We start from the raw sequence: 26,479 nt of genomic DNA, 5'->3' as shown, positions 1-26,479 counted from the left end.
CTTTATTACCTTCATAAGTTAGTTTGTGCGTGTGTGTCTCTACTTACGGGGTTTGTGTGTGTGTGTGTGTGTGTGTGTGTGTGTGTGTGTGTATGTGTGTGTGTGTGTGTCATTCTCTTTTCTCTCTCTTCCTCCTCCGTCTCCTCCTCCTCGTTTCCTCCTCCCCCTCCTTCATTCCCTCTTCACTTACCTCTCCCTCTTTTCTCCCTTTCTCCCTTACTCTCCCTCCTCCCCTATCCTCCCCCATCTTCCCCATCCCTCCTCCCTTACGGCCTCTTATTCCCTCCTCCCTTTCTCCCTCCTTCTATCTCCCTCCTTTACTCTCTCTCCTTCCCTCTTCTCATTCACCCAGAAAAATTTTTAATTCTCAGGGTGTCTCTTCTTCAGGTGGACAACGTCTCTCCCCTTCCGTTTTCTCTACAAATAACAACTATTTATTATTATTATTATTATTATTATTATTTATTTTTATAAAAAAAAAAAAAAATGTTGTTGTTGTTGTTGTTGTTTTGTTGTTGTTGTTGTTGGGTCGTGTATAAACTATGGATGGAGTTTAAACTTTTGAGTTTCTGTTTATACATACATTCATACAATCGTTTATACATTCATACAATCGTTTATACATTGCCTACATTCTTTTTATGCATTTCTACACATATTCACATATCCACTTCATGTTGCAGCGAACAGAGCGGCTATGTGCCATTTACTGTACACCCTGTTGTGCATGAAAAATACGACAGCACAGTGTATTGTAAAGTGAAGAGCTTTTACCTGTACCTTCTTATACCTGTAATTAACCTGTACCTGTCCTTATACCTGTAATTAACCTTTACCTGCCCTTATACCTGTAATTAACCTTTACCTGCCCTTATACCTGTAATTAACCTGTATCTGTCCTTATACCTGTAATTAACCTGTATGTCCTTATACCTGTAATTAACCTGTATCTGTCCATTAAATACCTGTATCTGTGTTTGTACCTGAACATATACCTGTACCTGCCCTTATACCTGTACCTGCCCTTATACCTGTACCTACCCTTATACCTGGTCTTATACCTGTACCTGCCCTTATACCTGGTCTTATACCTGTACCTGCCCTTATACCTGCCCTTATACCATATGCCTTATACCTGGTCTTATACTGTACCTGCCCATATACCTGGTCTTATACCTGTACCTGCCCTTATAACTGCCCTTATACCTGCCTGCCATTTACACCTGGTCTTATACCTGTACTTGTCCTATGCCTGCTTATACCTGTACCTGCCCTTATACCTGGTCTTATACCTGTACCTGCCCTTATACCTGGTCTTATACCTGTACTGCCTTATACCTGGTCTTATACCTGTACCTGCCATTATACCTGGTCTTATACCTGTACCTGCCCTTATACCTGGTCTTATACACCTGCACTGCCTTATACCTGGTCTTATACCTGTACCTGCCCTTATACCTGTACCTGCCCTTATACCTGTACCTGCCATATACCTGCCTTATACCTGTACCTGCCCTTATACCTGCCCTTATACCTGCCCATCCTCCCTTATACCAACAATTCCTACCCGTTTTCAGGAACAACACAAAATCTCCACGAGACGAGTTTCTGATCGTGTCTTGGGAACATCTTGGAGATGGTGCCAGAGTTCCTTCCTTCTTTCCTTCCTTCCTTCCTTCCTTCCCTTCCTTCCTTCCTTCCTTCCTTCCTTCCTTCCTTCCTTCCTTCCTTCCTTCCTTCCTTCCTTCTTCCTTCTCCCCCTTCCTTCCTTCTTCTTCTTCCTTCTTTCCTTCTTTCCTTCCTTCCTTCTTTTCTTCCTTCTTTCCTTCCTTCCTATCCTTTCTCAGTTCACCTTTCTTCCTTTACTTCCTTCCCATCCTTTTTCAGTTCACTTTTATTCCTTCCTTCCTTCCTTCCTTCCTTCCTAGTTGACGTTCCTTCTTTCCTTCCATTTTCTTTCTTTCTTTAAGATGGCATGAGAGTTCCTTCAGAGATACTCCTCCTTCCTCCCTCCCTCCTCCCTCCTCCCTCCTCCCTCACCTCCCAAATCACCCTCCTCCCTCACCTCCCTCCTCCCTCCCTCCTACCAACATCAAATATATAATCCATCTCTCACCTTTTGCCAAGAATCAGAGGCAATTTTTCTTCCGCACGTTAAAGGTACACACACACACACACACACACACACACACACACACACACACACACACACACACACACACACACACACACACACACACACACACACACACACACACACACACACACACACACACATCCCGATCTGCTCAAGAATGTTCAGAAAATGTTGATTAGCAGAGTATGGGCGAGTCTCTTTGTCTGATGCTGTGTTCAGTGTTCCGTTCCCGGTGTTCCAGTGTTCAGGTTGTTCAGTTCCCGGTGTTCCAGTGTTCAGATTGTTCCATTCCCGGTGTTCCAGTTTCAATTCCATTCCCGGTGTTCCAGTGTTCAGGTTGTTCCGTTCCCGGTGTTCCAGTGTTCAGGTGTTACGTTCCGATGTGTAGATGGAGGAATGCAGGTGTATAGGAGTGTAGTTCTGTAGCAGTCAGGTGTGTAACCCAATTACTAATATTATATACCTGTTGGGAGGGTGTAGGGCGAGTGTACTGTACCTAGCAGTAAACGTGGTTGATTTCCCGGGTGTAGCTCGGGTGTAACTGAGGTGTAGCTGGTAATTGCAGGTATTGTGTAGTGGAGCGGCGTAAAGTGCAAATTGTACCTTAATTATGCATGGACACACCTGGATGTTTCCCTAGCTAGCCTGGCCCGGCGCTGGAATGTGTAGTGCCACGCCCGTCCGCCCACATGTCCTCCCCACTCTGTACCTCACCTCCCACCCCTCACCTTCCACTCCTCACTCTCCACCTCTCTCCCCACTCACCTCACCTCCCACCCCTCACTCTCACCTCACCTTCCAATCACATTTATGTTGCTATCAGATTCATCCAATATCTCTCTCTCTCTCTCTCTCTCTCTCTCTCTCTCTCTCTCTCTCTCTCTCTCTCTCTCTCAACTTCCATAACGAAATGCCAAGGAACACAAACTATGGTCGCCTTATTTTCTTTAGTGCCAGGTGGTGGAGGAGGCAGTGCCAGGTGGTAGGGTGATGGAGGAGGGCAGTGCCAGGTGGTGGGGTGATGGAGGGGGCAGTGCCGTGGGGAGAGGGTAGTGCCAGGTGGAAGGAGTGGACAGTGCCTGAATATAAATCCCTCTCAGCTTTTAGTGGTGACAACTTTTTTTCCTCCAGGACTAATGTAAACTTTTATTCTCTCCACTAAAATAAATAAATAAATTCACATCACGGTTTTGTGTTTCAGAGTCCACAGTGATTATTATTATTATTTATTATTATTATTATTATTATTATTATTATTATTATTGTTTTTTTATTATTATTATTATTATTATTATTATTATTATTATTATTATTATTATTATTATTATTATTGTTATTATTATTATTATTATTATTATTATTATTATTATTATTATTATTATTATTATTATTATTATTATTATTATTATTATTATTATTGTTGTTGTGTGTTGTTGTTGTATGTTGTTGTTGTTGTTGTTGTTGTTGTTGTTGTTGTTGTTGTTGTTGTTGTTGTTGTTGTTGTTGTTGTTGTTTGTTGTTGTTGTTGTTGTTGTTTGTTGATTTGTTGTTGTTGTTGTTGTTGTTGTTGTTGTTGTTGTTGTTGTTGTTGTTGTTGTTGTTGTTGTTGTTGTTGTTGTTGTTGTTGTTGTTGTTGTTGTTGTTGTTGTTGTTGTTGTTGTTGTTGTTGTTGTTGTTGTTGTTGTTGTTGTTGTTGTTGTTGTTGTTGTTGTTGTTGTTGTTGCTCTGCTATATTGCTAATGATGTATTATGATTTGAATTGTGTGTGTGTGTGTGTTTTAGTATCCTGGTCTTCATATGAGTTTCACACAATCCTCACCCAACCTCTCCCCACCTCCTCCTCTCTAAACCTCTTCCCCACCTCTCCCCTACCATTCGCCCTTCCCCATCCCCTTACCAATCACCCCTCCTTTACCCATCACCGGCAGACAGTCAGAGTCTTAGTGGGGTACCAACTCCAGAGGTCTGGGTACGTACTGTGTGTGTGTTGAGAGAGAGAGAGAGAGAGAGAGAGAGAGTTAGTTAGTTAGTTAATTTGTCTCCCCCACCTTTCCCTCCCCTCCCTCCATAGTCGTACTCACCCCCTCACCCAATTCCCCCCTCCCTCTCCCCCTCACCCCATCCACGGTCATACTCTTGCCCCCTCACCCCCCTCTCACCCCCTCACCAGTTGTACTCTCTCCGTGAAAAGACAATTACCTCGACCACAGGGAAAATTTAATGGTGTCTCAACAACTAGAAGGGGAGGAGGAGGAGGAGGGGAGGAGGAGGGAGGGAGAAGAGGGGAGGGGGTGGGAGGAGGGTGAGGGGAGGTGAGGAGGGAGGAGGAGGAGTTGGGATGACTGACGGAAAGTACCCTCCTCACCTCACGACCCCTTCCTCACCTCACGACCTCCTCTCACCTCACGACCCCTTCCCCACCTCACGACCTCTCCTCACGACCCTTCCTCACCCACGACCCCTCTCACCTCACGACCCCTTCCTCACCTCACGACCCTCCTCACCTCACGACCTCCTCCACCTCACGACCTCCTCCTCACGACCCTTCCTCACCTCACGACCCCTTCCCTCCTCACGACTTCACGACCCCCTCTCCTCACCTCACGACCCTTCCTCACCTCACGACCTCCTCCCCACCTCACGACCCTTCCTCACCTCACGACCCCTCACCTCACGACCTCCCACCTCACGACCCCTTCCTCACCTCACGACCTCCTCACCCCACGAGACTCCCCCACCCACACCCTTAATCTCTGAAGAAGCCAAAGGTAAGAAATGTCACGACCAGGAGGTGTTTGTGAGTCAAGGCTCTCTCACACACACACATCCTTCTTCCCTCTCACCCTACTCATGTCCTCACCCCACCCATTCCTTTCAACTCCCTTCTCTAGTCCCTCTCATCTCCCCATCCAATCTCCCCACTTCTACCTCCCTCCATCCCCCACCCCCTCCCCATTCAATTCCAACCCCACCCCTCTCATCCCCCACCCCTCCCCATCCACCCCACTTACCCCTCTCATCCCCACCCCCTCATCCACCCCACCACCCCTCTCATCCCTCACCCCTCTCATCCACCCCACTTACCCTCCTCATCCCCCACCCTCCTCATCCATCCCACTTACCCCCCATCCCCTCACCCTCCTCATTCACCCTCTACCTCACTCCCTCTCTCATCCCTCACCCCTCTCATTCACCCCACTTACTCCCTCTTCCCAGTGTGTGTCAGACCAAGAACCTGCTGAGCTGTGGTAAAGGTCACACAGCTGTTAATTTATTCATCCACTCATTGCTATTTTATCGCCTCTGACTTGTTATGTTCTGCCTTCATTTTTCATTTTACATCATGTTAATTTATTTTAATTTTATATCCTGTTATTTTTAATTTATATCATGTTACGTTATTGTTATTCATTTTATATCCTGTTAATTTATTTTCATTTTATATCCTGTTAATTTATTTTCATTTTATATCCTGTTACGTTATTGTTATTCATTTTATATCCTGTTACGTTATTGTTATTCATTTTATATCCTGTTACGTTATTGTTAATTCATTTTATTTCATGTTAATTCTTTTTTTACCTGTGACTAATTTTATGGTAGCGTAGAAAGTGGTAAGTGATGTGTGATGAATAGAGGGAAGGAAGGAAGGAGGAGAGGGAAGGAAGGAAAGAGGAGAGATGGAGATGAAGGAAAAGAGAAGGAGAGAAGGAAATGGAAGGTGGGAAAGAGAGGGAAAGAACAAGGCGATGGAAGGTACAGGTACAAACACAGGTACAAACACAGGTACAAACACAGGTACAAACACAGGTACAAACTCAGGTACAAACTCAGAAAAACACAGGTACAAACTCAGGTACAAACACAGGTACAAACACAGGTACAAACTCAGGTACAAACACAGGTACAAACTCAGGTACAAACACAGGTACAAACACAGGTACAAACTCAGGTACAAAACACAGGTACAAACACAGGTACAAACTCAGGTACAAACACACAGGTACAAACTCAGGTACAAACACAGGTACAAACACAGGTACAAACTCAGGTACAAACACAGGCATAACACAGGTACAAACTCAGGTACAAACACAGGTACAAACTAGGTACAAACACAGGTACAAACACAGGTACAAACACAGGTACAAACACAGGTACAAACACAGGTACAAACACAGGTACAAACACAGGTACAAACTCAGGTACAAACACAGGTACAAACACAGGTACAAACACAGGTACAAACCAGGTACAAACACAGGTACAAACACAGGTACAAACACAGGTACAAACACAGGTACAAACACAGGTACAAACACAGGTACAAACACAGGTACAAACACAGGTACAAACACAGGTACAAACACAGGTACAAACACAGGTACAAACACAGGTACAAACACAGGTACAAACACAGGTACAAACACAGGTACAAACATAGGTACAAACACAGGCAAACACAGGTACAAACACAGGTACAAACACAGTACAAACACAGGTACAAACTCAGGTATTACATAACAAGTACTCAAAAAGTACTCAGAAAGTGTACATTATAACGTCACATTATCCTGTACAGTACACAACAGTCGTGTACACTTACACACCTGGTCAGGCGGGCACACACACCTGTTGGCCAGCTCATACATCCAGAGCCACCACAACACACCTGCCTACAAAAGTGTTAGAGCCACATGTGTCAGCAGGTGTCCACACATGGTAAGGAGGATATTGAAAATGTGTATCTTGGTCATAAATTTTAGGAGCGAGGTGAGGGGGTGAGGGGTGGTGGGGGTGAGGGAGAGGGTCTGGAGGGGGGTGAGGGGAGGGTCTGGAGGGGGTGAGGGGAGTGGGTCTGGAGGGGGGAAGGGTCAAGGGAAGTGGGTTGGCTTAGATTTATATATTATTATTATTATTATTATTATTATTATTATTATTATTATTATTATTATTATTATTGTTGTTGTTGTTGTTGTTGTTGTTGTTGTACCTCCCTTCTCTCTGCCTTCCTCCCTACCTTCCTTTTTTTCCCTCCTTCCATGCTCTTCCCCTCTCCTCCTTCCTCCCCCTCCCCATCTTCCTCCTCGCCTGAGGTTCCTTCCGTAATCCAGCTTATTTAATCTGTTGCTGCTCTCTCTCTCTCTCTCTCTCTCTTCTCTCTCTCTCTCTCTCTCTCTCTCTCTCTCTCTGTGTGTGTTAGAGCCCAACGAATAAGTTTATATAGATAGATAGTTAGATAGATAGATAGATAGATAGATAGATAGATAGATAGATAGATAGATAGATAGATAGATAGATAGATAATTTATTCATACATTGTCTGTCTATCACAACACGTCACTCGACAGCCTCTTAACATAATTTATATGCCTGTGCCTTCCCCTCATCCTCTCCTTCATCCCTCTCCCCTCACCCATCTCCCCCTTTCTCTCCCTCATGCTTTTCTCCTCCCTCCACTCCCTCCCTCTCCCCGTTATAATGTCTTTAATAAATCACATTAAACATATCCCCTTCCAGATAGTCTCCCCCTCCCCTCTCATCGTCCTTCCATTCTCTTCCCTCTCCTCTCTTCCCTCTCTTTTCTTCTCTTCCTTCTCCTTTCATCTTTCCCTCCCTTTCCTCCTTATCTTGCCTCCTCTTGTCTCCCTCTCCTTTCCCCCTCTTGCCTCCTCTCCTGCCTTCCCCTCTGCCTCCTTTTGCTCATCCCCTCTTCTTTCCTCCTCTTTTTCCCTCCTCTTTCATTCCACATCCTTCTTTTCTCTTCATCTTCCCCTTCTTTCTTTTCTCCACCAACCTTTTACCTTCTCCTTTCTCTCTTTCTCCCTCCCCATTTCCTCTCTTCCATTTACTCTTCCCCCTTTCATCTTCCTACCCCCCTCGGTGTACGAAACCCTAATGATTTAATATGTAATTTAGCCTCGTGGGGGGGGGAGAGGGGGGGCAGGAGGAGGTACACACGGGTCCTGATTACACTGGTTCCCTGCTGTCATGTACCTCACAACAGGTATAGACACGAGCGTAACGACGGCACCTGATTGGCTAATTCGCTGCACAGTGGTGGTGTTGCGCTCAGAATAAACCTGGCACACGGAGGGGGAGGAGGGGGAGGGTGATAGCACTCGTGGTTGAAGTGCCTTGTGCCGCCAACCATCAGTGTTCACCTGTTGTGTACCTGTATGTTCAGTGGCCTGTGTGAATGTCTATAGTGCCACTCTTACTCACGTGGCACTGTGGCACTACTCGTGTGGCACTGTGGCACTACCGTGGCACTGTGGCACTACTCGTGTGGCTAGTAGAGGGAACTGATTGATAGCGCTGTTTTGTACTTGTTTTTGGCTAGTAGTTTTATACGATGTAGCTTACGAAAACACATCTTAAGGTGAAACGAAAGAAGAAAAGAAGAGAAGAGAAGGAAGGAAGGAAGGAAGGAAGGAAGGAAGGAAGGAAGGAAGGGAAGGGAGGGGAAGAAGGAAGGAAGGAAGGAAGGGAAGGAAGGAAGGAAGGGAAGGAAGGAAGGGAGGGGAGGAGGAAGGAAGGAAGGAAGGAAGGAAGGAAGGAAGGAAGGAAGGAAGGAAGGAAGGAAGGAAGGAAGGAAGGAAGGAGAAGGAAGGAGAAGGGAAGGAAGAAGGGAAGAAGGAAGGAAGGAGAAGAAGGAAGGGAAGGAAGGAGGAAGGAAGGAAGGAAGGGAGGGGGGAAGGAAGGGAAGGGAAGGAAGGAGGGGGAAGGGGAAGGGAAGGAAGGAAGGAAGGAAGGAAGGGAAGGAAGGAAGGAAGAGAAGGAGGAAGGGGAAGGAGGGGAAGAGAAGAAGAGAAGAGAAGAGAAGAGAAGAGAAGGGAAGGGAAGGAAGGAGAGGGGAAGGGGAAGAAGGGAGGAAGGAAGGAAGAAGGAAGGGAAGGGAAGGAAGGGAAGAGGGAGAGGGAAGAGAAGAGAAGAGAAGAGAAGAGAAGAGAAGAGAAGAGAAGAGAAGAGAAACGAGGGGGGAGGGTTGAGAGGAAAGAGGAAGAATGCAATGATTGTTGTTATTATTATGTATTACAAAGGTGTTATTCTCTAATTTATTTTATTATTCAGTCTTCTAACCCAATGGTTAACTAAAATATTGTCGAGTTAATTAAAATATCTCCATTATTTTAAAGCACTTTAGGATAGTTAATACTTGAATATATTTCATTATTTTGATGTACTGCGATGAAATATATAATAGCCGGATGTAATATTTCAAACACAACTTTTTCTAATAACTAAATGAATTTATTTTAAACTGATGAATAATAATAATCATACGAAGCAAAATTGATTCCTCTCTTATGCTTCATTTAGTGTCGCGATACTGATTAGGTTACAAGTCCGTGCGTCAGATCTTGCGTCCGGTCCGTGCGTCAGATCGTGCGTCCGGTCCGTGCGTCAGGAGTTACCAATACAGTAACTGGACAATCAGGGCAAGAATTCGAACACGTCAATAATGAAACAGTCTGTGTTGTTACTGAGGTGCTTGGTGGCGTCTTGGTCTGGCGCCTGACCTTAACCACCATTACCAGCGACCTTATTATAGTGACCGCTAATGGTGGGGAGGGGGGGCAGTACACTCATACACCCACATTATCGTTCCCCTTGCAGCGGCTACACCCAACTGAGTGTAACTATGCTGATAACTTGTAGTAATTTAATTTAAGGGTTATTCTGAAATGATAATTTTTTAGTACTGGATGGGGAGTGGGGAGGGGGGGGAGGAGTGAGGAGAGGGGAAAGGAGAAGGAGGAGGGTGCAGTGGTAGGGATGGGAGGAGTTAGAAAGGGGAGAGGAGGTGTAGAGTGGAAGGGGATGGAAGAGGAAGCCTTTGGTTTAAGCTGTGGGTGAAAGGAAAGGGAAAACGTTGAAGAGAGTGAGAGGGGAGATTATAGGGGAGAAAATGGGGGGGTGGGGAGGAGGGTGAGAGAGGATGAGGATATGTGTGTGTGTGTGTGTGTGTGTGTGTGTGTGTGTGTGTGTGTGGTCGCATAAAATTAAAAGTTAGGTTAGTTGGTCAGGTAGTTTGTTGAGTTAGTTAAACAAAGTGACAATTTTATACAGCTATGGCACCTGTCCTGAATAATTATGAGCACACCTGTCCTGAATAATTATGAGCACACCTGTCCTAACTAACAATGTACACACCTGTCCTAACCACAATGTACACATCTGTCCTGACTTACAATGTACACACCTGTCCTGATCAATGTACACACCTGTCCTGACTAACAATATCCACACCTGTCCTGACTAACAATGTCCACACCGTCCTGACTAACAATATCCACACCTGTCCTGACTTACAATGTCCACACCTGTTCTGACTAACAATGCCCACACCTGTCCTGACTAACAATATCCACACCTGTCCTGACTAACAATATATAATTTCGGAAAATACACACGAGAAAGTAATATCATCAGAAAGTAAAAAAGAAAGTATTTGAGAAAGTACACCCAAAGTATTCCATTAGTACACATAAGCAAATACGATCATTCGAAAGTACACATGAAAGTATTATACCAGAAATACACCCACAAAGTATTATTAGAGAAAGTAACGAGGAAAGTATTATGGTAGAAAGTTGATGACGACAGGTTGCGGGAATACGAAAGGCTTGTCACATAAAGGTCAATCTGTTGATGAACCTCCCGCAAGCGACTACCGCACTCCCCCCTGTCACGACGACTATTTCTGGAGCTATTTATTAAATTTTCCCGGGCTATTAATTATATGTTTGAGCAGTTTATTTTGTTTATGGAGCTATTAATTATATTATTCTGCAGCTATATATTATATAATGGAGCTATTAATTATAATATTCTGGAGCTATGTATTATATATTATGGAGCTATTAGTTACATTCTGGACCTATTTATTATATTATGGAGCTATTTAAATATTCTTTAGTTATTGTTCATAATTTCTACAGCTATTAATTATGGTTCTGGTGCTATTAACTTTTCATTGGGATTTTTGCTGTTGAGTGTCATTCCCTCTCTCCTTCCCTCCCATTCCCTCTCTCCTTCCCTCCCATTCCCTCTCTCCTTCCCTCCCATTGCCTCTTCCTCCCACGCCTTTATCCTCCCTCCCATTGCCTCTCCTTCCCTCCCATTCTCTCTCCTTCCCTCCCATTCCCTCTCCTTCCCTCCCATTCCCCTCTCTCCTTCCCCCTCCCATTGCCTCTCTCCTTCCCTCCCATTCCCTCTCCTTCCTCCCATTCCCTCTCTCATTCCTCATTCCCTCTCCTTCTCCCATTGCCTCTTCCTTCCCTCCCATTCCCTCTCCTTCCCTCCCATTGCCTCTCCTCTTCCCTCCCAGCCCTCCCTCCCTCCATTCTCTCTCCTTCCCTCCCATTCCCTCTCCTTCCCGCCTTTATTCTATCTTCGTTTCACCACTTTGCCTTTGACATTCTCTCCCCCCTTCCTCTCCTCCTCCCCGTTCTCTCATTCTCCCCCTCATCCCCTCCACTAAACCACTAAACCATTACATATTTACACGACTAAAACTCAGCCTTATCAGTATCATTAAACCTTAATATGTTAGAAAGGGGAGGAAGAGAGGGAGGACGAGGAGACGAAAGAATAGGGGGAGGGGTAGGAGGAAGAGTAGAAGGAGGTAAGGGGAAGGGAGGAAGAGATGGAGGAGAGAGGATTTGTGGTGTCTTGCTTCATTGACTCCTGTTACATTCATACATTCTTAACTCAACATCATCATCTATTATACTACACATTCATACATTCTTAACATCACATTAACACCACCAGCTAATGTATTACACATTTTCACACTCATGCCACTGACGGCACCAGTAAGTTAAACACGGCAGGATAACACCGTAGAGTTTATCAGTAGCCTCTTCACCTGTTGGACCATTTAGCAACCTGTATCTGTTGTTCATATGGTGTGTAATCCAGGTTGGTGTTATTATGTTTCTTGTTAGGGTAAATTATTGATCTATCTCTTTCTCACCGGTTAGGAGGTAAATATAACTTAACCACCTCTTGAGACTCGAAGCCCATGTTGTGTATTTTAAGGGATCTTTTTTGCTTCACTAGTCGTCGTAACTGTTGCCTCACCAGTCGTCGTAACTCTTGCCTCAGCAGTCCTAGTAACTCTTGCCTCACCAGTCGTCGTAACACTTGCCTCACCAGTCGTCGTAACACTTGCCTCACCAGTCGTCGTAACACTTGCCCACAGTCCAGCACCAGTCGTTGTAACACTTGCCTCACCAGTCGTCGAACTCTTGCCTCACCAGTCGTCGTAACCTTGCCTCACCAGTCCTAGTAACTCTTGCCTCACCAACACGCCTTACGTCAACACTTGCCACACCAGTCGTTGTAACACTTGCCTCAATTGTCGTCGTAACACTTGCCTCACCAGTCGTCGTAACTTTACCTCACCAGTCGTCAACATCACTCGCCTCACCAGTCGTCGTAACACTTGCCACACCAGTCGTCGTAACACTTGCCACACCAGTCGTCGTAACACTTGCCTCACCGGTCGTCGTAACTCGTGCCACACAGACCGAGGCTCACGCTGGGAAAATCCTGGCGGTGATGTAACACACAGAGAATCCTTATATATTAGGTAATCGGGAGGCTCACCTATTTTTATCTAATTATACTGGCGGCCAGGTGATATAGCCCCCTCCGTGAACCCTACCTGTCCAGTGTTTCTCCTTCAGGTTGTCTTTATAGTTTGTGAACACGGGAGGTTGTGGCCTGTAGGGGGGGTGTGTACGTATGGTTGTGTAGTTACTTGGGTGTTATTTTAAGGTTTCTATTGTGTACTGGGGTGTAGTTAGTTAGTTAGTTATTCACTTTATACCGTAGCTGAGTGTAGTTTCTGTGAGTTAGGTCTCTCTCTCATACACACACACACTGCTGTCATTAAGAGCAGTACGATGATTTTCTTGGGTGTGCGTTTGTGCATCCGTCCGTCCGTCCGTCCGTCCGTCTTAATTATGTGATCGTGGAGCTGTTACTCAGATGTCCAGGTACTAATGAGGGGGAGTAAGGTGTCTCTGAACGGTAATTACCCCTTAGTATACTGTATCGTGTTAAGTTATTATCCAGACACGTTTAAAACATGTTAGGCATCGTGTTGTTAAACCACACACACACACACACACACACTAGTAACTCTTGATATTCTCCGCTAAACACAAAAAATGTACTGTATTTACTGTAACCTGTGTAAAACGTGTTACCAACCGGTCCTGGACATGTTTTGGTGTGACTGACGTTGTTGTTGTTTACAGCGGGATGTTCCTCGCCCCTCGGGATGGAGTCGGGCCACATCGAGGACCATCAGGTCACAGCCTCCTCCTCCTACGATGTTGTCACCGGCCCTGTCTCCGCCAGGTGAGTCTCCTACCTGTGTGTGTGTGTGTGTGTGTGTGTGTGTGTGTGTGTGTGTGTGTGTGTGTGTGTGTGTGTAATAATAGTAATTGTGTGTGTATGTATAATAATAATAATAATAATAATAATAATAATAATAATTAACGGTTTATTGAGAGCATGGCAGCAGAAGGCTGAAAATATACAGTTACATAATTGGAATGTCTCTTAATTTACAAATAATATAATAAATATAAGTGATACAAATATGATATATAATAACTAGATGGGGAAAAGTCATACTACAGGGCATTTCAAATATAGTGCATAAGAATACACTGGTTGATTACAAGTTATTGATAATTACAATGGTTGGGACTGGGCTGTTCTTATAGCGATCAGTTAGTGCTCGTATGGGCTGGATGCAGTTGTGGTGTCGAACAGCATTCTCGGGCGAGGGATCTGTGGTAGTAGGAGCCGGTGTCGAGGATGGTGCAGAAGCTTCTCACCAAACCTGCAGATGAGGTCGTTGATGGTCAGAGAGAGCTGAGAGGGTGTATGGATGGTGTGTGTGTGTGTGTGTGTGTGTGTGTGTGTGTGTGTGTGTGTGTGTGTGTGTGTGTGTGTGTGTGTGTGTGTGTGTCCGCCAGGTGAGTCTCTGTGTGTGTGTGTAATTTATAACTCTTTCCTTCAGTCTTGTCTATGATCGTCTCTCTCACCAACCTTTCTCCTCTTCCTCTTCTTGTCTTCCTTATTTCTTGTCGTTCTTCCTTTCTTCCTTCTTTTTTGTTTCCTTCCTTCTCCCTTGTCTTTATTCTTCTCTCCTCTTCCTTATCTCTCTTCCTCTCTTCCTTGTCTTTGTTCCCTCTTCTTGTCTTTCTTCCTCTCTTCCCTCTTCCTTGTCTTTCTTCCTCTCTTCCCTCTTCCTTGTCTTCCTTCCTTTCTTCCTTTTTTCTCTTCACCCTCTTCCTTCATCTCTTTATTAATCCACCAAGAAACTCAATTTATTTTTGGTTGTGACGTCATAGTCCTTTCGCGCCAAATTTCTGAGCCTCAGATTGGTTGACGCGTCATGCTCGTCTCCTGCCAGATTTCCAGCCTTTTGATTGGTTGAGGCACCGTGGCTCTTTCCCGCCCGATTTCTAGACTTCTTATTGGTTGAACCGCTTTGCCTATCTCGCGCCAAATTTACCAAGATTTTAATTGGTTTAGTATCTTCTTCACACAGCCTTTACAATCCCTGGTATCGTAAATTAACACTATTATCTCCTCTTGGTATTACCAATCCCTAATCCCTAATCATCATACGTTATCAACCCTAATCACCATACTACCATCAATCCCTAATCACCATACTACCATCAATCCCTAATCACCATACTGTCATCAATCCCCTAATCACCGTCACGTTTGATTGGGTCTGAAGTGTGGAAGTCAACAGAGCGATAACTGAACTGAACCGTCAGATAAGTTAGTGAGTGAGCTGGGTTCTTCTCCTTACAACCAATTGCAGTTGCTCAAGTAATTAGCTTGGTTTAAGGTGTAAGGTCTTTGAGGAGGAGGGAGGGGTGACGGAGAGGGGATGGGGGGGACGGAGAGAGGATGAGAGGGGGGGGACGGAGAGGGATGGGGGGTGACGGAGAGAGGATGGGGGGGTGACGGAGAGGGATAAGGGGGTGACGGAGAGGGGATGGGGAAGGGTGACGGAGAGGGGAGGAGGGGGTGACGGAGAGGGATGGGGTGACGGAGGGGGGATGGGGGAAGGTGACGGAGAGGGGATGAGGGGGTGACGGAGAGGGATGGGGTGACGGAGAGGGATGGGGGGTACGGAGAGGGATGAGGGGGGTGACGGAGAGGGATGAGGGGGGTGACGGAGAGGGGATGGGGGTGACGGAGAGGGGATGGGGAAGGGTGACGGAGAGGGGATGAGGGGGTGACGGAGGGAGGATGGGGTGACGGAGAGGGCATGGGGGTGGATGGAGAGGGATGAGGGATAAGGGGTAGGAGGGGAGGCTAGAAGAGAGGGGATGATGGGTGAGGGGAGGAGAGGGGGATGAAAGGAAGGTGAGGAACTAGGCAAGGGAGGGATATAGGTAGGGGTTAGAGAAGAGGGGGAGGAGCAGCCAAGGGTTAACAGCTCATTTCTGTACTCCATTATTTCCCTCTCCCCTATCTCCCACCTCCTTATCTCCCCCTCCTTATCTCCTCCTACCCTCTTATCGCCAAGTACCTCACCCTCCCTCCTCATTCTCCCTCCACTTATCCTCCCCTTATCTTCACCTCACATCTCCTGTACCTCTCCCCTCCCCCACTTCTCCCCACCCCCTCCCCATCTCCCTTCCCCTTATCTCTCCCTATCTCCCTTATCTCCCAGGACACAGAGCTATTAAAACCTACCCGATAATATAGTTTTTCACTCACAGTTCAGGGGTAAAGAACGACCTCTAATTACTCCAGTCTCAACTCACTTTGGACGCCATTACCTCTCGCATCACGGAAAGTTGGATGTAGGTGAGGTGTTTAGGTGAGGTATTTAGGTGAGTTGGTTAGTGTGAGGTAATCTCGGGAGGTTATGGTGGAGGTGTGGGGTGATCTCGGGAGGTTATGGTGGAAGTGTGGGGTGATCTTGGGAGGTTTTGGTGGAGGTGTGGGGTGATCTTGGGAGGTTATGGCTGGAGGTGTGGGGTGATCTTGGAGTTATGGTGGGTGCATGAGGTAATCTCAGGAGGTTATGGTGGAGGTGTGAGGTAATCTTAGGAGGTTATGGTGGAGTGTGAGGTAATCTTGGGAGGTTATGGTGGAGGTGTGGGGAGTGATCTCAGGAGGTTATGGTGGAGTGTGGGGTGATCTTGGGAGGTTATGGTGGAGGTGTGGGGTGATCTTGGGAGGTTATGGTGGAGGTGTGGGGTGATCTTGGGAGGTTATGGTGGAGGTGTGAGGTAATCTTGGGAAGTTTTGGTGGAGGTCAGGAGGCCACTATCAGCCAGGGTTAAGATAGATTAAAACGCTGATGATTTATTCAGCTGAGTCGAAGCTTCATTTGAGGAGGATCGATCAAGTCATTAGCGAGGTCGAGCATTAATCACGTGAGGAGAAGGGGGGTGGGGGGATATGGAGGGGGGTGGGGGACGTGTAGGGTTGAGGAGGAAGTGGGGATGGGGGGGTGGATGGGTATGGAGCTAAGGGGTGGGGGCACAAAGTTGATGGGCTGAGGGAGACGAGGGGGGGTGGGGAGAGGAAGCTGCGGGTTGGGGGGAGGAATTTGTAGGGTTGTGGGGAGGAAGGCGAAGGAAGGGAGTGTAGGACTTCTTCAACCACTCCTTCGGGAACAGGATAACACTTTCTTCAGCCCTCGGCCTTAGCATCTTACCTATGCGTTATTTAGTGTCTTATTTATGTACTTTATGTGCATTAGTTTCGACCTTAAGGTGTCCAAATTATGTGAGGTATTTCTTGTTATTTTTCCTCTTCTTTCTTTCTTTCTTTCTTTCTTTCTTTCTTTCTTTCTTTCTTTATTTATTTCTTTCTTTCTCTTCTTTTCTTTCACCTCCTTCTCCTCTAACTACTACCACTACTACTATTACTGCTACTACTACTGTACTTCTTATCGTGGCCTCCAGCCTCCCCCAATAGCCACATCTTCGCAGCCATTTTATTACCTTAAAATTAAATATCCTAATACATAAGTAGCTATCCTAGCTGTGTTGAATTAGTTGAGCCGCAGATCTATGCGGCATTCAGTGACTGTTGCCTCAGTCAATATCTGCAACTGTTGTCGGCTTTGGGACCGATGCTCTCGTTCCCCTGAGGCAGAGCAAAGCCGACCGAAGGATAGAGAAGGACAGTCGACATCTCATCCAGGCTGTAACATAACTTCTGGGCTGCTGCTACTGTTCGGAGATCACCTCCGCGAATCTGGCATAGAAGCATCTTGCACTTGGTCCCATCCCACCAGAGGTTGTGAACACTAGAGGAGTGAAGCTGCCTTGATCAACGTTCTGAATCCTCTCCCCGTATGCCCTTCTCTTGTCGTTCTCGTTCCTCCTGTGTGCAGCATTGAGAGCTAAGTTACGGTGACATGCGGCCATGGGATCAAAAATCCTTATGTCAAAGAAGGCTCGCTGTCCCCGCGTCTACTGCTACTACTACTACTACTACGACTCTTACTTTCTGCCTCCTCCTCCTGGACACGACATAAGATACATGTTAACCCTCACATAACACCATAACCCTCAGCATAACACCATAACCTTCAACAAAACACCATAACCCTCAACATAACACCATAACCCTCAACATAACACCATAACCCTCAACATAACACCATAACCCTCAGCATAACACCATAACCCTCAACATAACACCATAACCCTCAACATAACACCATAACCCTCAACATAACACCATAACCCTCAACATAACACCATAACCCTCAACATAGCACCATAACCCTCAACATAACACCATAACCCTCAGCATAACACCATAACCCTCAGCATAACACCATAACCCTCAACATAACACCATAACCCTCAGCATAACACTATAACCCTCAACATAACACCATAACCCTCAACATAACACCATAACCCTCAACATAACACCATAACCCTCAACATAACACCATAACCCTCAACATAACACCATAACCCTCAGCATAACACCTCGCCCTTTTAAGCTGGGCTGTAATTAGGATGTCGGGGCGTAATGAATGAACCAGGTTGGGAGGGTCGGCGGCCAGTTCACCGAGGTTCAGCTGACAAGGTGAGAAGGGGGTAGCCATGGCGGTGGTTCTGTCTGTGTCTGTCTGTCTGTCTCTGTCTGTCTGTCTGTCTGTCTGTCTGTCTGTCTGTCTGTCTGTCTGTCTGTCTGTCTGTGGTATATAAGTGGATCTGACTCGTTGTTTGGCAGGTTAAGTGTGTCCTTGAAACCTAACTTGACCTGCCTTGTGATCCTTCTGACCTGCCCTAGCATGACCTGATCTCTTTTGTGTCGCCCTGACTCAATGTGACTTGCCTCGTGTCTCCCTCACCTGTCTTGTGTCACCCTGACCTACTCTGGCCTACCCTGAACCTATCCTAATCTACCCTGACCTGCCTCGTATCACCCTGACCTACCCCGACCTGTCCTTATCTTCCCTGACCTGCCTCGTATCACCCTGAACTACCCCAACCTGTCCTTATCTTCCCTGACCTGCCTCCTATCACCCTGACCTGTTCTAATCTTCCCTGACCTACCTCGTATCACCCTGACCTACCCTGACCCAACCTCTTTCTCCTACCCAGCGTTATATGTCAGACAATTTATAGTCATACCAATATAATATGTCAGTGAAATAATAATATGTTCACCTAATATATCTACCTTAATTATATGAAGGACAAGTAGTGGCTATTTTATCCTATATCATATAAAATCATATTTGAGAAATAAATAGAGAATATGAGAGTTATATTACAATGACGGCGTGGCTATATTAACATGATTATATAAGTAGATTATATTATATTATGCTATATTAAATGGCCATACTACGTCGTTATATTAGGGACCAATAATACGTGGTTATATTACATGGCTATATTACGCCAACTATATCACGGGACTATATTATAATGGGACTAATGCTATAATATTTTGAGTGGTTATATTAGAGAAAAAGAGACAATGTAAGAGCTTCCACTATGGCTACAATTATATAAAGTCATATTACCCATGTCTCATAAACCTATAATATAGCACTCTACCTATATAATGTATCCAAATAATATAGTGGAGAGAGAGAGAGACAGATAGATAGATAGATAGATAGATAGATAGAGAGAGAGAGAGAGAGAGAGAGAGAGAGAGAGAGAGAGAGAGAGAGAGAGAGAGTATCATAACAGGGATATATATTTTTTGGGGTACCAAGGATTATATTTTGTCCCGGCAGAATATATTATGCAGCAGAGGACAGCTTAACAAGGGAGGAATTTTTGGCCCGTGTGTGTGTGTGTGTGTGTGTGTGAGACGGTAACAAGGTCCCAAGTTAACCCAATTTAGCGGGCCAGAGTGGTGGGAGTATTTTAAAAGGATGATGGTTAACAAATTGGGTTAATCCAAATTGGTGGCAGTGGTGGCTTAATAGGGGTAAGCCGAGTTAAGGGGGCGTGAGGTGGTTTAAAGGGGGTAAGGGAGGCGTGAGGTTGTCTGGGGGGGCGTGAGGTGGTCTGGGGATATGAGGTAGTCTAAAGGGGCGTGAGATAATTTAAGGCGGTTGTGAGATTGTCTAAGGGGTTTGGGGTAGTCTAAGGGGAGTGATGTAGTCTAAGGGCCTGAGGTAGTCTAAGGGGGCCTGAGGTAGTCTAAGACGACGTGAGGTAGTCTAAGGGGGCGTGAGGTAGTTAAAGGGGTTAAAATAGTTTAAAGGGCATCTCTCTCCTCTCTCTCTCTCCCTTCATCATTTTGCTTTCTTAGCTCTCCTCTTTATTCCTCTCCCTTACCCCTCTCTACCCCTCTCACCCTGTCTGCCCTCTCTGCCTCCCTCCTTACCTCCTGTCTTCCCCTCTCTCCCTCCCTCTCCTCCCCTCTCTTCCCTCTCTACCCTCCTCTCCTCCCCCTCTCTTCCCCTCTCTACCCTCCCTCTCCTCCCCTCTCTTTCCCTCTCTCCCTCCCCTCTCTCCTCCTCTCTCGTCCCTCTCTACCCTCCCTCTCCTCCCTCCTCTCTTCCCCTCTCTACCCTCCCTCCCTCTCCCCCTCTCTTCCTCTACTACCCTCCCTCTCCTCCCCTCTCCCCCTCTCTCCCTCCCTCCTCCCCCTCTCTTCCCCTCTCTACCCCTCCCCTCTCTCTTCCCCTCTCTACCCTCCCTCTCCTCTCTCCTCTCTTCCCCTCTCTGCCCTCCCTCTCTCCCTCCTCCTCTTCCCCTCTCTACCCCTCCCTCTCCTCCCCCTCTCTCTCCCCTCTCTACCCTCCCTCTCCTCCCTCTCTTCCCCTCTACCTCCCCTCTCCTCCCCTCTCTTCCCTTCTCTACCCTCCCTCTCCTCCCCCCTCTCTCCCCTCTCCCCTCCCCTCTCCTCCCCCCCTCTCTTCCCCTCTCTACCCCTCCCTCCCTCCCCCTCCCCCTCTCTCTCCCCCTCTCACCCCCCTCTCCTCCCCCTCTCTACCCTCCCTCCCCTCCTTCCCCTCTCTTCCCTCTCTACCCTCCTCCCCCTCCCTCCTTCCCCTCTCACCCCTCCCTCTCCTCCCCCCTCTCTCTCCCTCTCTACCCTCCCCCTCCTCCCTCCTCTCTTCCCCTCTCCCCTCCCCTCTCTCTTCCCTCTCTACCCTCCCTCTCCTCCCTCTCACTCCTCCCCCTTCCTCTCCTCTCCCTCTACCCTCCCTCCTCCCCCCCTCTTCCTCTCTCCCTCTATGTTGTGACTATTTTCAGTTCCTTGTATGATTTTGTAATACCTGGAGCAGTTCACCTGAATCCTCCTCAGTATTCACTCGGTCCAGGCACCGCTAGAGACGTAACCCGCGTCCCAAGCTCACCACCGGCTCCTTGAACGCCCTTATCCCCAGCTATCCCTAGAGGTCCTACGATGGAGTCCTTTTATGCTTGGATGATTTATACGAACCCCCTGTCCCTCCTCCTCCTCCTCCCTCCCCCCTCCTCCTCCCCCTCTCTCTCCCAACCACCTCCTTCCTTCCTTCCTTAGAGTCCTTCGTCGTGAGAGTCCTTGAAAGGAACGGCCTCTGTGAACGCTTTTATATACGTCAGTCCTTTGGGTTCTGTTGCAGCTCACCAGTCTTACTGAGTCCTAGAGTAGAGTCCTTTCACAGTAGGATGTTGGAGTCCTTGGTTAGAGTACTGTACTTTTTGTGTTGAGTCCTTCAGTAGAGTACTTTGAGTGCTTCACTGGAGACCCTCACCAGAGTCCTTCACTAGAGATCCTTAATAGAGTCCTTCAGTAGAGTCCTACACTAGATACTCTCACCAGAGTCCTTCACTAGAGATCCTTAATAGAATCCTTCAGTAAAGTCCCTCACTAGATACTCTCACTAGAGTCCTTCACCAGACTTCTACACTAGAGATCCTTAATAGAGTCCTTCCGTCCACCCACCATTAGCGACACTGAAGGACATAAGCTCCCCAGCTGTTGGTTATACTCCTTCCTCCTCCGCCCGGGTGTGTGGGTTACGTCCCTCTGGCTCTGACAACAAAGTTTGAGAGGTACATTTCTTTGGCAAGTATTGAGAGGGGATACATTGTTGACATCCCCGGGCAAGAAGGCACTATGAGGGAGATGGGGAGGGTTTTTTTTAATATGGGGGGGTTGGGGAGTAGTGTTGGGGAGAGAAGGAGGTGGTGGGGAGGAATAAGGTAATACGGTATACTCCCCACTCTCTCTCTCTCTCTCACCATCATCACTCCTCTCATTGTTCCGTCTCTCTCTTTGTTGCTCATTCCTCGTTTTTCTTTACCTTTTCCCCATTTTCTTTATTACACGTCTCTCTCTCTCTCTCTCTCTCTCTCTCTCTCTCTCTCTCTTTCTCTCTCTCTCTCTCTCTCCTCTCTCTCTCTCTCTCTCTCTCTCCTGCTCTCCTCGGTCTCTCTCTCTCTCTTTTACCATTCTTTTCTCTCTTTCTTCTCTCCCCCTCTTTACTTCATTTTACCACTCCCACCTCTCTCCTCTCTCTCTCTCTCTCTCTCTCTCTCTCTCTCTCTCTCTCTCTCTCTCTCTCTCTCTCGTGTATAGTGCCAATTTTTTCCTACCTGTGTTACCTGTAAGTCATTTTCCTAATTAGTCTTTATTCTGCTTTTGTTATTGTTGACATTGTTGTTGTTGTTATTTTTATTTGTTGCTGTGTTTTGTTTGTTTCGACTTGACGCGTCTTTTGTTTTTTTTTGTTTCATTTGTTTTAGTTTTATATATGTATCTTCGTTGTTCGATTTTTTTTGTGCAATGCGACACACACACACACACAGTCTCCATAGGGTGAGGACCTACTGTACTCGGCGCTGTCCCCTAAGGTGGCTGTGGTGTTTTAGGCCTTGGAGACAGCTGCCAGCCTGTTCTGTCGGGCCTCCCCCATCTCCTCCTCCCCATCTGGACTTATCAACATCCTCCACCAACAGTACAGTGCAAAGATTGACGATCAACCCACAACGGATATACAAAAGTGATCATTTTAACTCGAAAGAAAGAAACAACTGCTAGAGCGACAATCGGTGTTTAGTGGCCAACGTTGACCTGACGCGGACCAGACCCACCCTGTCCACCGTACACTCGCCACCACCAACACTGTATGAGAAGTCAAGAAAGACTCCAAACTACATCAGGAGAGAAATGAGAACTCCCTACTCCACCCAGGTGAGGAACTATGAATTCCCAATCAATTTACATCACACGAGGAACAAGAACCATCTCCAATACCCTGTGAGAGCTGAAGGACCTACCCGGACCACGTGGTGAATGTGCTGAACGTCTGCAGCTGTAGTGAGGGAGCGGCTTAGCACCCAGGCACGACGGCCATCCAAACAGTGGGAAGGACTTTGTTGGCGTCAATATCAGGTCACAAGTATGTCTACAAGACCAGCTCCCTCAGTACCAGATCTATAGTTAATATATATGTTGACTCTATGGTTCTGTATTGAAAGCTTTTGTCAATCAAGTGACCCACTCCCCGATTCCACCATATGTAACTTATCATCTCTGTTCATTGCATATTTTCCGCCTTGTGGCTGCCATGTTATCTTAATAAACCGTTAATTATTATTGTTATTATTAGTAGTATTACACACACACACACACACACACACACACACACACACACACACACACACACACACATACACACACACACACACACACACACACTCTCTAGAGACCTTACCTGCCACATTTAACTACCTAACCTAACCTACTCAACCTAACGTTCCTAACATTTAATCTAAACATTGTCTTAAGCATTGTGTAGGTTACCTGTGTTTGGTGTACCTGTGTGTGTAGGTGTACCTAATGTGGGTAATGGTGTACCTAATGTTTGGTGTACCTGTGTGTGGTGTACCTGTGTGTGGTGTACCTGTGTGTGGTGTACCTGTGTGTGGTGTACCTGTGTGTGGTGTACCTGTGTGTGGTGTACCTGTGTGTGGTGTACCTCAGTGTGGTGGTGGTTGACAGCACTATATGAACACAGATGTAAGTATCATTATTCCTCCTCTTTTTAATATTGATATCATTAATTTTGTCTTCACCACCACTACCACAATTACCACCACCTCCAGCACTACCACACCACCACTACCACCACACACCACAACAACATCCACTACCTACTCCACCGCCCAGAATAAACATATGAACCGAATTGTTGTAAATTGTTGTTGTTGTTCGCGTGTGTTGTGAGAGTAATGACCCCTTGTTGTTATGACTCTACCACTAATGATAATAATGACGATATTGCCGTCTTGTTCAACCACATTATTTAATAGTTAATGTGTATGTGTGTATGTATGTATGTATGTATGTATGTATGTATGTATGTCAGGTAGATAATCACGTGATATATATTATAGTCATGTTATTATGATAGGATAACATATATTTCTCCTGTTATAGATGTTATTATTGGAAGAGTTACCATACAGTTATTCCTCATGATAAGAATACTTCTACAACTTCACCAGTATCGTGATATGTACAACTATTAATTTATTTTGGGCAGATAAATACTTAGCGGACCGAGGTTAAATAATATATTTTGCGTGAAAAGGAATGTTTATGTTAGTGACGATTTATTTAATTTGGCGGTAAATGAGGATGTTATTAACGGGGTGAGGGGTGAAGAACAGGTGGACGTGTGTGTGTGTGTGTGTGTGTGTGTGTGTGTGTGTGTGTGTGTGGAGGCAAATATATTATGTCTGCCTCCTAAATTAACGGTGGAACTGTATATATTTAGAGGCCAACGTGTAACAGGGTATTGTTTAGTGGCCAACAACAGCTGGTGGAGAAAAGTAAAGGTGGTGGCATAGTGTGTGTGTGTGGTGGAGAGCGTCACCACCATATACTGACAGTCTGTGGGTAGACGAAGAGATATATCAGGAGGGGTCGGGTCCCCTCCAGGTGGCCGGAAATGAGCCGGAGGAGCCAAGTCAGCCAGACGACTGCCATTCCCGCCTGCAAGTGATATCTGGCCGGCAACAATGGCCGCGGTCATTACCTCCTGCAGCAGCTCGCGGGCGACTGGATATTACTCTAGCGTCATTGTGATGGAAGGTTAGAGGAAGCCCTTGCACACCCTGGACGGTCACGTGGTCTCCGGCACCCTCGCTGATTGGTGGCCGGAGCCGCGCCTGTTGAGGAGGGATTCCTGGCTCCTGATTGGCTAGCAGCGAGCGTCCGAAAAAGCGCGGGCAAAACGGTGGCGGTCTGCGGCGCAGATTAGTATACCCCCCCCTCCGCGCAGGTCTGGATGACCTGATTCGCCAGACAGATTCGAGGAGACATGATTCATTTGAATGTGTGGAGTTAGCTGGGTGGCCTGGGTGGCCTGGTGGCCATTATGTTGGCCTCCAACACGCTGATGTAATAATAATAAAGTGTCTGCTCAGCTCAGGGACTAACCAATTTATAGAATAAGACCAATTTCCCCGTATTGTTTCCAACAATGAAATGTAGACAGTATATACACACACACACACACACACACACACACACACACACACACACACACACACACACACACACACACAGACACACACCCACACACACACACACACACACACACACACACACACACACACACACACACACACACACACACGGACACAGCTCTATATGTAAACATTTGCTGTATATTACGTACGGTACTATGGTAGGGAAGGCTGGTCAAAATCCCTGCTGTTATTATTACGCCCGCCTCGTTGTGCAGATAGCAGACATTTGCATATAACCCTTCCACTAAAAACAGTATTCTATCATAATGGCTAAACATTTTCCCTTGTATGACAGACTGCACCAATTTATTATGGCAGCGGAAACATTTTATCTCAACCAATTCTGATTATTTATTTGTCCTGATTACCAACGTTAGCAGTATTGTGGCGCCTCGTGTTGCTCTGGGTTTAGCACGGTCTTGCCCCGAACACTATTTCTTATATAATGGAGAAAGATGGTATTAAATTGTATGATATTAACCACTTAAATGATCCCTAACTCAATTAACCTAACCTAACCTAAATATATCGATTAGGCCAATTGCATTCTCATATAGCCTTAACTACTGTTCGTAATGTGACGCATCTCTCAGTAATGTGACGCATCTCTCATTAAAGTGACGCATCTCTCATTAATGTGACGCATCTCTCAACAATGCGACGCATCTCTCATTAATGTGACGCATCTCTCAATAATGTGACGCATATCTCATTAAGGTGATGCATCTTTCAGTAATGTGACGCATCTCTCTGGAAGACGGGGAGAGACAGAGACAAAGACGGGGAGAGACAAAGACGGAGAGAGACAGAGATAAAGACGGAGAGAGATAAAGACAAAGACACAGAGAGAGAGAGAGAGAGAGAGAGAGAGAGAGAGAGAGAGAGAGAGACAGACAGAGATAAAGACGGAGAGAGACAAAGACGGAGAGAGACAAAGAGATAATCCTCGTTTCATAAAGCCATTGTGTCTCTTCCTGCCATCCAATCTCTTAACAATCATCACAGTATACAGAACCAATCACCAATCATTCTACTAACGATTTGAACTACCAATCCCACACAATCATCGTTAGGTAACACCCCCCCCCCAACCCCTCCTCGTCTCTATAGGCAGCCAATCCGCGTACAAGCACCATTAAGCACCTATCAACATGGCCCATCTATTGGTGTTATCACAGATTGTTGGTTGCTGCTGTCTGCGTCAATACTCCGATACTAATTTGCATAATCCATATTTCATTAGTGATGAAACTCGGCGCCGTATGATTCCATTATGTGGAAGGCCCTTGTTAGGATGATGGGAGTGGGG

At 46.2% G+C, this 26,479-nt stretch overlaps 1 protein-coding gene across 1 annotated transcript in view; it reads left to right on the top strand.

Annotated features, from left to right (window-relative positions):
* Positions 1 to 2,322: 2,322 nt before the first annotated feature.
* The window catches only part of LOC121858969 (discoidin domain-containing receptor 2-like), a 137,312-nt gene continuing 113,155 nt past the window's right edge, over positions 2,323 to 26,479 (top strand). Inside the window, exons 1-2 of the mRNA XM_042355630.1 lie at positions 2,323 to 2,473; positions 13,414 to 13,516. Coding sequence (XP_042211564.1) covers positions 2,323 to 2,473; positions 13,414 to 13,516 — 254 coding nt within the window. The remainder of the gene's footprint in view (positions 2,474 to 13,413; positions 13,517 to 26,479) is intronic.

The sequence above is a fragment of the Homarus americanus genome, unplaced genomic scaffold (assembly GCF_018991925.1).
Source record: "Homarus americanus isolate GMGI-L3 unplaced genomic scaffold, GMGI_Hamer_2.0 scaffold7217, whole genome shotgun sequence".
Classification (NCBI taxonomy): domain Eukaryota; kingdom Metazoa; phylum Arthropoda; class Malacostraca; order Decapoda; family Nephropidae; genus Homarus; species Homarus americanus.
The sequence above is the reverse complement of the archived record's forward strand: the minus strand, read 5'-3'. Positions and strand labels throughout refer to the sequence as shown.